Raw genomic sequence first — 13833 nt, forward strand, 5'->3', positions numbered from 1 at the left:
CCTATTTTAAAATACATGGACCTCAAAAAATGCTAGTTTCCCTCCTCACACCTTAATTGACAAAAATCCTGGTTCCTCGATTTGTCTATTTAAAGCCAGAGTACTAAAACACTAATTCTAGTACAGACCACTGATGTTCAGAATGAAACAATCAATTGAAAACTACATACTAACAACTACTATGTGGTAACTTTATTCAGAAAATCTATCATGGAAGCAAATCAACTTCAAGAAAAGGTCATTTGAATACTAGAGGCCCAATAACACATCTTGACAAATACTTAAAGACAACATCTGATAGTATCCTCTACAACTGATTAATAAAAGCATCATACTTTCCCATTAATGCGCTCAGTGTAGTCACTATATAAAAGTGACAGAGAAGATCACTAAAATTCTACTTTCTTATAGGATCAATATACAAGGTTATTTCAGCCTTGGAAGCTAAGCCAATTAAATCTTAACCATGACAGTAAAGAAGCAAACTCCAGCATCTTGTATGATTAACTATGTCATTAATTTCATTCAATTTTAGTATCACATTCATTAAAGCCTCCTTCTTCCTAATATGTATTTTAGATTATATCAAGTGAGAGGAGGGGGATATCCTCCATAAGGCAAATCTTGACTATTAGGCAAACTGTAAAAAGTCTATATACCTTCTCAAAGTCACTACCCAACTCCATGATTGAAAGATGCCTTAAGCCACTACAGTTGACCCTTAATACGGACTTAAACTGTGCGGGTCCACACTTTTTTCAATAAATACTATAAATGTATTTTCCTTATGATTTTCTTGATAGCATTCTTTTCTCTAGCTTACTTTATTGTAAGAATATAGTATATAGTACAAATAATATATAAAATATGTTTTATCAGTAAGCCTTCCGATCAACAGTAGGGTATTAGCAGTTAAGTGTTTGGAGAGTCAAAGTTATATATGGATTTTTAACTGTGTTGCAGGGTTGGCACCCCTAACCCTCATGTTGTTCAAGGGTCAACTGTCAAAATTAAGGTTCTTTGCAATTATAAACCATACATGGCTTAGTGGTTAAGACCTCAGGCTACACATTCTCTGAGCTTGCCTCTTAGCAATATTACTTGCTCAGTGACTTGAGCAAGTTACTGATCCTCTCTGTGTCTCAGTTTCATCAATTCTAAAGTGAGTATTATAATAATACAGTCTCTTCTGCTGTAATGTGTACCTTTGCCTTGAATTACCTCCTACAGAATTGTTGAGTAGGAGAAATAAGGTAGGAATAGTGTGGAAGTCATGTTGGTTCATATGTAACTTTTTCCAACAGAATTAAAGAGAAATCTTTAGCAATATATTAAAATCTTAAGAAAAACCTGAATATTCCCAGGATTGCTCTCTAATGCAAACAGTACCGGTTTAACGACTGCAAGAACTAACGTGCTTTTTCCAGCACGTTAGGTAACTGACAATCTGCAAGTACAGATGAAGAAACTGCAGACATTTCTCCCTGCATTAAAACAATAAAGTAATGAAGAAAGCTACACCTTGGATCAGATTTTTAGCATTGATAAAAATGTCTATCAGAAGCTATTGTAAAAAAAAAACAGGTCTACATCTCAAAGAAGGAAGCATAAACTCCAGAGCTAGTACCACAAAAGTGACTGTGATGCTAACATGAAAATACCAGCACTGGTTTAACCTTGCTAGTGTTTTCATTAGGATTACTACTGATTTCGTTAGTACTCTGTTTACAAAGTTCCACAGGTTTTGAATGGCCCATCCCAATCCTATTCCAGCTATCCCCAACCCCTGTTATTTCTGCTCTGGTATTTTTTGCAGAAGTCATTTTGGCAGAAACACCTATATCTATCTAGTAATTGTGAGAATCGTGAGAATTAAATTGGGTTAATACACACATCAAAGAGAATGTGGCACACAATAAATCTTAGCTATTGCTAGTGTCTATTATAACTCAAAATAATGAATTAACTTCAACTCAAAAGCATACCAATTATCCATAAATCCTTCCCCTAGCTCAAGAGCCATAGATCATCTCACCATCACTGAATATAAAATCTGACCCCCTTCCCTCCCCCAAAAAAACCTGAAAATAGATTAAGAACCGTAAGTCTTAGTAAATTAAAAAAAAAAAACAACCCACTCACTTCTGGCTACAGGCACTGCCTCAGAGTAAGAGAAGTTATTCTAAAATGCTTTGGATTTTATGTCTGTTTGATGTCTATTACTTTCACAGCAATTTGACCTGAGAAAATGAGTTGGTGATGTTAATCATTTCATAATACACTTATATAATTTTCTTTAATGATTAGTATTTTTCTCCATTTAAGATACTAATGATATTCTTTAAATCGGTCCCTGGTTTCTAGAAACAATACGTTGACATCCCATTTCAAAGTGATTACTACTGTATTACTATCAGGATCAATTCTTTTTGTTTTTTCATTTATTAACATGAAATCAACACTTTTTAAAAAATGCTTCATGTTAAAATGTTTTTTTAGCATATGCACGTGTGTATTTCTATGCTGAGATGTAATGATTAATTTTATTCAAAATACTGAAGCCCAGAGATCATAAAGATTGGATTCAATTAGGTATTACATTCAGGAATTAAGATAATATGTTTATATTACTTTATGAGAAAAGTGTTTTCACGAGAAACAAAATCCAAATACCTCATCAGAGGTCTAACTATTTAAAACTCCCATAGCTTTCCCCTTCCCCAATTCTCCAATAAAATCTTTAAAAAAAATAAAATAAAAATAAAACTCCCATAGCTTTAAAAGATTTACAGTTACGCACCACTTAATGATGCAGTGCATTCTGAGAAATGTGTCATCAGGCAATTTGTCATTGTGCAAACATCATAAGAATGCGATTACAAAAACCTAGAGGGTATAACCTACCATACACCTTGGGTATATGGTATAGTTCTGCAGAGAAGAAAAAATTATTTTCTATCATTCTGTGTTCGTGGCTGAGACATCCCTGTAATAAAAGACAGATTAATAGAGAAAAACAGAAGTTTAATAACATGTGTACCTTCTATACACATGGGAGAAACCCAAGAAAACTGAGTAACTTGCCAAAATGGCTGAAGACACCACCTTAAATTCAATCTTCAGCTAAAGACAAAAAAAAAAAAAAAAATGTTAGGAATGTGGAATCAGTTATGTGAGGTTACCAGGAAAACCACAGTAAACAAGGGTAAGGTTGTGATGCAGGATTTAAGTCTTCTTAAAGTTTTCCTGGTAGATAAGAGGCATTCCCCTCTTCCTCATACAGACACCCTTAAAAAGGAAGAGTTCCCTTACAATTGTAAAATGTCTTTTACAAAGGGTAACTTCTACTTGGCTTTCAGAGTTTCTCCCATGTGTGCTGTTTCTTAAAATTAACCAGCCTAAAATAATCCTTATTCCAAAGAGACACATTTTGGGGTGATAAATCTTTTTTCCCAACAGCTCCTAGGCTACAAAGCTGTACAGCATGTTACTGTACTGAATACAGTAAGGAACTATAACACAACGGTTATTTGTGTAATACGTTGAGCTACAACATTAAGACAGCTATGATGTCACTAAAATAGGAATTTTTCAACTCCATTATAATTTTATGGGAACACCCTCACATATGTTGACCAAAACATCTGTTGTTGACCAAAAACGTCATGTAGTGCATGACAGGACTATAGTTTATAAATGAAAGTTCCACACCAGTGAAATCATTATTTATCAAACAAAGGCTAGGAGAAAATCTTTTTTCAGTTCTCAAGCAATAGATTTATCTGTAATCAGACATAACTAATCGAGACTTCAGCAGTTTTTCATCTTTCTAACACATATACAGAAAATCCAGTCCCTCATTTCTCTCTAAAACTGCAATTTTTATAGAATATAAATTACTAAAAGATTGATGGGATAAGTCTGGTTAAGAGAACTCTGAGAAATAAATGCAAAGACCCAGGGTGCAATAGACACAAAACTTAGAGCATGAACATTAGTTACATAACCTTAGAAGTGATCTGTGAGAAGAAAAAAAAAAAATTCATTTGGTGTCCAATTTCTTACCAAAAAAATTCATTCTACAAAATCCCCAATATGCACTAACCTTGTCCCTAACCCTAACCCTATCCCTAAACCTAGCCCTGTTTCTAAAGCTAACCTTAACCAAATCCTAACCCTAATCCTAACCCTAAACCTCACCCTAACCCTGTCCCTAACCCTAACACGAACCCCGTTCCTAACCCTAACCCTAAAAAAAAAAAAAAAAATCCCCAAAATGCAATCTACTAAAACTTCCAGAGACATTCAGGAAATTCTCTACTTTTCACATTTCAATTACTTACATTAATCTTGGGCAAATCCAATTAAATCTTTAAGGAATTAAAAAAAATACACAAATTCACACACAAAATCATCTTTAAAAATCTAAAACCAGGAGTGTTTTATGAAATTAGTCAGTTAGGATTCAGGCACTCTTAGCAGACTTTTTTTTTTTTTAACTGTTTTCTTTTTTATTTTGTTTTTTACTTTGTATTTTGTCCCAACAGCTTTTAAGCCAAAGAAAGACTCATTAGAAATCTACACACAAGTAGGTGTTCGACTGTATATCCCATTACATGAGAGCTAATGTACTAATATTTGAGTAAGAGGAAAAAGCTATTTTAAAAGCAGGTTATGAGACTATTTTGAAAATAAATTAATGAAACTGCTCCTCTTAGAGGTATAACAGATACTGAGGTAACTCAAATTGGACAATGAAAAATACAAGCTGCCTAACAAGTATATTCATAAGAAATAGTCAGAAAATAATAAAAGAAATATGTACAAAGGTTTTAACAACATATCTTTTGCAGAAAAGAAAAATAGATATTAGGCTTAATGATTATAATTTATTTGATGAAAAGATTAAGATGTTTTCATTTAATTTAACAAACATTTCTAAAGTACCATGCACTGTGAAAAGTTCTAGAGATACAAAGTAATAAAACAATTTATTTTCTAAGTATTCTGGATATTTTTCTTTCAAGTACACAAAAACTATTAAAATATTTTAAAGAATACAGGTGTGAAAAAGAGATACTTTATAATATAAAAAATATACTAGATTAGTTCAGCTAGGTCAGTATGAGAAAAAAACAAAAACAGTTTCGTTTTCTATTAATTCACGAACAGAAAAAAAAAAAAATTCTGATTTTTCAACTCCCAAATGATTTCTCGGTTTAAAAAGAACCAATTCAAATGGAAACAAGAATGTATACCTGAAGGGACCCACATGATCAATTCTATTATTTCTAAGAAACTATAAGGATTTTAAATTTTACCTAAATTTCTTTTAATTATCAATATTAATGAATAATCTAACAATATCTACTCATGATCTATATAAATGTTCATATACTTTGAAATATTTATTTCTTTTCTAGAAATTTCAGTGTACGAAGATGCCTACAGACATGTTTTAATGGCAAAAAAAAAAATTTACTCAAAAATAATTCGTCTCCTCATACATTGAAAACTACAAAACATTGATGAAAGAAATTAAAAGACATTACATATTCATGGACTGGAAAACTCAGTATTTCCCCAAAGTGACCTATAGATTCAACAACGTCCTCAAAATCCCAGCCTGCTTTTTTTACAGAAATTGACAAGCTGATCCTACAATTCATATGGCAATGTAAAGGACCTAAAATAACCGAAACAATCTTGAAAAAGAAGACATACATCCCTATTCCAAAACTTACTACAATGCAACAGTAATCAAGACAGTTTGGAAGTGGTATAAGAATACACTCATAGCTCAATAGAAAAGAATTAAGTACCTAGATAAATCCTTACACTTGTGGTCAATTGATTTTTGACCAAGGTGCCAAGGCAATTCAGTGGGAAACCATACCCTTTTCAACAAAGAGCAGTGAGACAACTGGATATCCACATACAAAATTATGAATTTAGACCCTAATCTTACCATTCTCTCACAGCACACAAAAGTTAACTGAAAATGGATCACAGGCCTAAATTTAAGAGCTAAAACTTTATAAGACATCTTGAACACAGGATGTAAATGTTCTAAAATTAGATTGTGGTAATGCCTGCACAACTCTGTAAACTTACCAAAAATCACTGAATTGTATACTTAAAACAAGTGAATTTCATGGAATGTAAATTACACCACAATGAAGATGTTCAAAAACAAGTCACTTGTAAAAAATCACAATGGTGGTTAAATAAATTCCAAGAATTAGGTAGTATATTGCAGAGCCAATAAGGCTAATAGCTACATAGAAACAAAAAAATTTTAAGGTTAGAATATGATGACTGTAACTAAAATTACAAATATTACAATAGCAAATAGTTATAATAGCATTTAATGTGTTACAAATTCTTTTACGTGCTTTACAAATATTTACTCATTTAATCCTTACTACCATGCAGGTTCCCCCATTGTACAGATGGGGAAACTAAGACACTAACTAAGAAGTTAAAAAAACATGTTCAAGATCATAACATGGTGTTGGGATGATGAATGATATTTTTTCCTCTTTACATAAATATCTTTAATATTATTATTACATTATTATGCATTTGGAAAGGAGAACAGTGGACATCACTGGTTGCCTATCCAGCATCCACCTACCCTTTCAATGTTTTACCCAGATTTTTATTTGTGTATGTACCCCACCCCAGATAGCCCAGGTAGTTCAGAGAAAACTGACTCCATCCTTAGGGATAGCAGTTGGCCCTGGTTTGCTAAAACCAGTCAGTGTTTTTCAATGTCTACAGTCATTGATTAGTTCAGTGGTCCAATCAGGACTCTTCTTTGGAATTTTAGTACAGAGAGGCGCTCTCTCCCAAGAGGTGTGAACAAAAATACTTTCGGCCCCAACTGCCATTGGCAGCCATCCTACAACCATGAGGAACAGCAACAGATTGAAGCTGACGTCACAGGAAGCAAAACAAATGGAAAGAAACAGGTCTTTAATATTATTGTCTTACTCTAAGTCTTGCCCTACCTTTGGACATCCAGATAAATGAGTCTATAAATCCTTTTCACTGTGTTTAAAATTAGTTCAAGTTTTCTACTACTTATAACTTGAAGTACAAATTGATATGGAGGCAAGCCCATTAACAAGTGTATTTCTAGAATGGGTTACTCTTAACCCTTAAACTTATGATGGTAGGTATTAAGGAGGAAATAATTCTAGATACATATATCAGAATAAAAACATGTTCAATAATTTTCTTAATTAAGGTTTATATAAAAACTTGAAAAGTAACTACCTTTGATTTTATGTCCCACACAGTATTTTTTAATATTTTAATTTGACATTTTAAAATGCTATTTTCTAAGATCTAGATTTCCAATTCTTCCTGAAAAATCAAGATATTATACCATTACGCCCATGTTACTGTAGGACAACAATCAGCTAGATTGGAATAGCAGCTGCTACTTTAAGTCTACAAGTACACCCTCTGCACACAGTCAACAGAAACGGAGTCTTTGTGCAATATGCTCAACTCCTATAGATATTAAAATGTTGCATCTTAATATTTAGCAGGACCTATATCAAATGCCATGTAATCAGTACAGTAGTCCCACCTTATCCACAGGGAATATGTCCCAAGACCCCCAGTGGAAGAATGAAACCAAGGATAGTACCAAACCCTATAAATACTATGTTTTTCGTAGAATACTTTTTTTTTAAACTATTGTTGCACTTTGGGGTCATTATTAAGTAAAATAAGGGTTACTTGAACAGAAGCATTGCAATATTCTGACTAATAACAGATAGCTACTAAGTGACTAACAATGGGGGGCTTAAAACTTATGAATTGTTTATTTCTGGAATTTTCCATTTATTATTTTGGCACCACAATTAGCTGCAGAGAACTGAAACTGCAGAAAGCACAACTGTGGATAAGGGGGGACTACTGTAATTAAAAATTATATTCCATCTTTTAAGCTTTAACATTTTAATTAAAATCTGATACTTTTTAGCAAAAAAAAATTTTCATGAAAACATGTATTAGTCATCAGATCATGAGAAACACTCTTTGAATTAAATAGCATTGAATACCTTTAAATACCTGATGGAAGAAGCCTTAAACTCCACATCAAGTTCCTGAAAACATGCCAATATGTTAATTATTCTGGGTCCAAAAGTTTGACAAATAACTTTAGCATACAGATGGAGACAAAATAAAATGGTTTTAAATTGCAACTAGAAAAATGTAAAAGTTGACCAGACGTTTGAAACACTTGAATACACAGGTGAACTATTAATCAAACCTTACCTATAAAACAGATTTGCAAAACAAATTACAAGGGTGGTCAATTTCAAAGGAATTTATAAGGTCAAGCTACATTAGCAAAGTTGGGAGGCAGAACTTTGTAAAGAAAGGCCTCTGAAGTTATATGGGTCGACCACTAATTTGGACGATTCTGGGGAATGAGAGGTCGTTTAATTTTTAACAGTACAAGCTTTATTATTTAAAATAGGTAACATGTCATCAGTAAAAAAAAGAATCAGTAGAACATTATCTATTCTAATAAAATGCCTGAAACATCGGAAAAGGTTATGATAACTGAAAATGTTTGAACTTACTAATGAAAACTCCAGTGCAGATAGGATGCAAGAGGAGCATGCATGAGGAATCGGGATTCAGTGATACTGGTAATATACTGGTTAAGTTAGACGGAAGGTTCACAGGGCTTATATTGTTATATTTCATTATTAGTCATGTTATTCTTTTGCCTGCATCCCATTTTTTACAATGTTAGAAATTTCATTCCAATATACTGACTGTAAAAAAAGTTCATGATTAACTTTCTGCATTCACATTCTGAGCGAAAAAAAACAACTGAAGGACCAAATTTTTGCTGTTGTTTTTTGGGGGTTTTTTTTACATTTTAAGGTCTTTTTTAAGCAGTTTTTTCAAAGCTATTTGAAAGTTAAATAAGCAATGAAATGTACTCACGGAGATTTCACCATTAACATTTAGCAGGACCAATGATTTTTGTGTGCTGACATTGGGGGAAGTTATATCTAAGCTATAAATACTTGCTTAGGGGAGCAAACGATTCTACATCAACTCAAGAGGCAGATATATTCCTGGAAAGGTTGCCAGTCTCAGAATCATCAAATTGTAGACAATCTATTTAACCTTTCAGTGTGTTTCCTTATCTATAAAGTGAGATACAGGCATACCCAGGACACATTGCGGGTTTGGCTCCAGACTACTGCAATCAAGTTGGCTGTAATCTTTTTGCAGGTGGAGGGTCTTACCTTCAATTTGTAAAAAACAAAAAAGCAACACCTGTGAAGCGCAATAAAGCAAAGCACAATAACACAAGGTGTGCCTGTATATGAGGAAAGAATTAAGAAACACATGGAAGACACCTGACCCATTCACACAGTAAATAGTAACTTCTTTATTTCACTTACTATTATTATTAATGCAATTCCCTTCCTTGAGTAGATTAAAGGCTAGGGCTGACAACTATCAATTAGGAAATATTTAGGTGCAGCTGCATTAACAGCATCGAGAGAGACTCGCTTACCAAGATTCCCAACATTTCAGTTCCCAAGATTTTCTAAAGACCCGAGATATCCACGAAAGAGCATGAAAAGTATGTAAAGGAGGATAAAAAGAAAGAAATGAATCTAATCCTCTGCAACTTTCTCTGCTCTACATGAAAGAAGGATGGTGATGAGGAGGTGTAATTAAACAGATTTTCTCTCTCCTTCTACCCAAACATCTATTAATACTACCCTGAAAAGCAGCTGTGAGGGATTTAACCAATAACCTTAAAATCTCTATCAGGTCTACAATTCTGGGCAGCATAAAAGCAAGCTATTACCACAGAATCTGGATTTTCCTTAATGATAAAATGTAAGTGACTCATATTTGGTCATCCACAGGACACATTCTGAAGAACAGAGGAGTTTGAATCCTCCTTCTGCCAGAAAAAAATGTATTTCACACACAAAACAATCATGGACTCTATCACTACCACAGATTTATGTTTATCATCCAAGGTACATGAGGCTTAGAAAAAGAAAAAAGAAATCGAAAAGGAAAGTTTTCAAGTCTAAGTTGAGATAAAGGAATACATCCATTTACCATTTATCTCCTTGAGACTCACAAACTTTTAAAGTCCCCAGACACACAAGATATCCAAAATGTGGACAATTGTTGAAACTGGGTGATAGATACCAGTGTTCCGTATACTCGTTTATTTTTGTGCATATTTGAATATTTCCATAACATATAGTTAAAAATATATGTGTATGTATGTCTATAGGTATTTATACATAATCTCCTAACAAAACAAACTAGCAGAGAGATACCCTCTTATTCTAAGTCTTCATATTCCAAAAGTAAGTGAATTTCATCTAGCTACTTTCTCATTCTAGAAGCTGTGTATTGTATGTAGGTGACCAGACTATTAGAAAAGGTCTAGTGAAAGAAATAATTAACTGCCCTGAAATAAAATGAGCCTAACCTTGAAAACATAAGAAGCAACAGGGAAAGGTGGTCAACAAATTATTACAACTATCGCAGATTCACCTTTGTTCTCATCTGTCACCTTCTAACAGGTGTGTAGGTGGTAGAGGGGAAAGTATTTTAAAGCCAAATTTACTTTGTATTCTTTAAATTCATGGGCAACAGAGGTTGGAATAAACAAATCTAAAAAGCCCTCATTAGAAATGATAATCATTTCTAAGAATGGAATAGCGGGAAAGGAAAGTATTGTGTATCTTTTAAAAATAGCATTTGTAGCTCCTAGTATAACCAGCAACTTCTAATGACCAGATATGCTTTACTGCTTGCTAGACATGAATTCACAGAAGAAATAAAGATTATACTATACCTGTCACAATCCTCTTTTCAAATTGTCATTCAATTTTTGCAAGATTTAACCCTAAATTTAGCCCAAAATTTAATATTTGTTGGTTACACCTAAAAATAAAACTAGTCAAAATTTAAAATAACCGCTAACTTTGCAGCAAATTAATCTTTCATCAGTCCTATGAACAAAACTTTCGTGTTCAAAAATTATGGCAAACTTAATTTAGGCAGACTCAAAAGAGTAGGTAGGGTTACCATTTACAGTATTTCTCAAGTCCAAAAATATGGTCACCAGAACTTATTTAAAATGTCAAAGAGAAATGCAAACTTACTTATACATCCCAAGGGGAAAAAAATGTATAGAATAAAACTCCACTTGGAACCCCCTAAAATGCATCCATAGCAACAATTATTTTCTTAGCACGAAAGTGATCTGCTCACTTTTAGAAAAGATGGAACATGTTAGTTTACATAATTCCCCTTAAATTAAAAAATACAACAAATTGTTGCATTTAGGTCAGAATTTTCTGTTTCTACCCATGGAAAAAGCCATCGTTAGTCTGAGTAAAGCACATGGCTCCCCCTTTAACGTCTTGTTCCTCAACCCATTGATAAGACTATATGCTTATAAAATAGTTATCTACTTACCAGGTTAAAGACAGTTTCTACAATATCCCTATTGGATACTTCTCCAACTTCAACCAGCCCCGTCAACACGGCAAATTTCATTCTGATGCCCCTAATGGGGAGCCCTGGTTTCAGGGACAATGCACCCTCTTCGGCAGAGGTTTCTTCTCCTTTCCCTCCACCTCCCCCGTCATCACCTGTTGGTGGCGGGGAAGGGACGTAGTCTTCACTAGCCATCGCTAGTTCTCGAGCAACTCGGAGTCACTCTGGATACAGCAATCGCTGCACTGGTAATAAGCACACGCAACGCAAAACGAAAAGGGTCCCTCTCCCAAGTTGTGGAGAACCCCCAAAAGCAGTTGAAGTGGAAAGTCCTTGGCGTCGCCCTCCTCCTCTTGGAGAATATTTGTCCAATCTCTCTCCCCGAGGCTGACAACAACGCCAAACCCTATTGGAAGATTAGATAAACGTTAAATAGGCTAGGTTTTGTTTTAGGGTGTTTTGGGGGGAGAAGGGGATAGTTATCGTCCATCAAATAAGTTGCTAAAGGGCCCCCCACTACCAGCCCCCCGCTTCTCCCCGGCTGGAGGAGCTGGGTTCCGAGGGAAGGCGGGTTCAGGAGGCCCCCGAGCAGGTTCACTCCTCCCCCACTCCCGCAGGTTCTAGGCGCTGGGCAACCTCTCCTCACAGGTGCACGCAAAGAGAAACTGACGCTGGGAAAGGAGGGATCGGAGGAAAGGGGGGGCCCCAAGCTACCACGCAGAGGTAAAAAGTTACTCCTCACCCTGAGCCTCCGGACCCGTCCTCACCCCCCGCCAGGGAGCCGCGAGCCGGAGGTGGCGGCGGAGATCCAGGGCAGGAAAAGGCGGGGGAAGGGGGCGGTGATTATTCTCAACGCTCGGCCCAGGGGGAGGAGTGGATCACCTCTCAAGCACCTGAGGTTCCACGGGGAGAGCAGGGCAGGTGTGTTGTGGCCAGAAAGGAGGGGATGCCCGGTGGAGATGGCGAGGAGAGGAGGGAGGAGAGAGAGGTCAGTGCACCTGGTCGCAGCCTCCAAGTTTCCCTAGTCGGCTCCCCGGGAGTCCGCGGCTGCACAGAACTCTATGGCTTCCTGGTCCGCCCCACCCCTGCGCTCAACCTTTGCAAAAACAGCCGCTGCCGGCGCCACGGACGCCGCGGCTGAGGCTGCTGGCGGTGATGAGGATGCTACTGGCACAGCTCGCCCCGCCGCGGATCGCACGGCTGTCCCAGCGCCCACTGAAGCTGCTCCCGGCCGCCATGACAGCGCCAAGGGCTGCCAGGCGCGGCGTGCGCCTGCGCGAGCGAAGGCGGAGGCCACCGCGCGGCGGGGTGGGGACGCGCGGGCGGCCTAGGGGGTCCCGGCAGGGCTCGGGCGCTGACGTGCTGGCAGGACCGCGTGTGAGGGCGGGCACCCAGGTGGGCGCGCTGCTCAAGTAGCACCAGGTGTGTCCCCGGCCCGGCGAGGAAAGACCTTGCCTCCCACCCCCGACCTGGGAAGGTGCTTTGGCAAGTGCTGGCTGAGGCGGTGATGCCGATGCTCCTTCTGTTAGGTTCCCCGAGGGTCCCCTGGCTTGGAGGGGACCCGCCCCACGTTGCCAAGGTGTCTTCTTGGGCTTGGAGAAGGACACCTGAGGGACCGCTACGAGCCTGAGAGGTGGCAGCGCTGGAGCCAGCGAGGCTGCTGTCCTTGTCCAAGGAGCAGAGTCCCCACCGACGACAGCTTTCAGCTGCTGCCCGCCCGCCGCGTTCAGCGAAGACTCAGAAATGAGATTTCCACTGGGATGCCCCGACAGCTGCCACCGTTTCAAAGGGGGTGGGCGGGGGGATCCTGTCCACGAGGAATGGGAAAGATTCCTTGCTTTGCAGCTGCCGCCCCACCAGACCTCTCCCACATTTTAAGGGAGGGCGGATTCCTGAGACAGCTGCTGCAAATAGCGTGGAGGCGGGGTTAATTTTGCCTGTAGGTCTCCGAAGGGTTTTTTCCCTCTCGAGAATTTCCAATGTGAAAGTTAGGTTCAACTCATTCTCAGATTAGTTTAAAAGATAAATTAGGATTGAAACCAGCACAGATCATCATAATCTGTGTCCTTCCCCTCCACCCCCACAATTAACAGTAAAGCATTCTTCCTGACGCATTAGTGAAAACCAAACAAATGTAGAGAACAGTTTTTTTTACAGGTTTTTTTACCCTTCATGGCACTCTTTGAAGTTATAAGCCCTTTTAAAAAGTAATGTTTAAACACTCATAGTTCTCTAAAATGAAAGTGAAGCAAAAACTGGGAGTCAAACAAAAATTAGGAAGTACAATGGAGGAGGCAGAAGAAAAAAAAA

General features: G+C 37.3%; 1 protein-coding gene across 1 annotated transcript in view; it reads right to left on the minus strand.

Annotated features, from left to right (window-relative positions):
• Positions 1-13166, minus strand: part of LRBA (LPS responsive beige-like anchor protein) — a 610319-nt gene extending 597153 nt beyond the window's left edge. The window contains exons 1-2 of the mRNA XM_019641170.1: positions 12266-13166; positions 11503-11929 (exon numbers count right to left, since the gene is read on the minus strand). Coding sequence (XP_019496715.1) covers positions 11503-11718 — 216 coding nt within the window. The 5' untranslated portion in view covers positions 11719-11929; positions 12266-13166. The remainder of the gene's footprint in view (positions 1-11502; positions 11930-12265) is intronic.
• Between the last annotated feature and the right edge of the window lie 667 nt (positions 13167-13833).

This window comes from Hipposideros armiger, unplaced genomic scaffold, assembly GCF_001890085.2.
Source record: "Hipposideros armiger isolate ML-2016 unplaced genomic scaffold, ASM189008v1 scaffold_58, whole genome shotgun sequence".
In the NCBI taxonomy this organism is placed as follows: domain Eukaryota; kingdom Metazoa; phylum Chordata; class Mammalia; order Chiroptera; family Hipposideridae; genus Hipposideros; species Hipposideros armiger.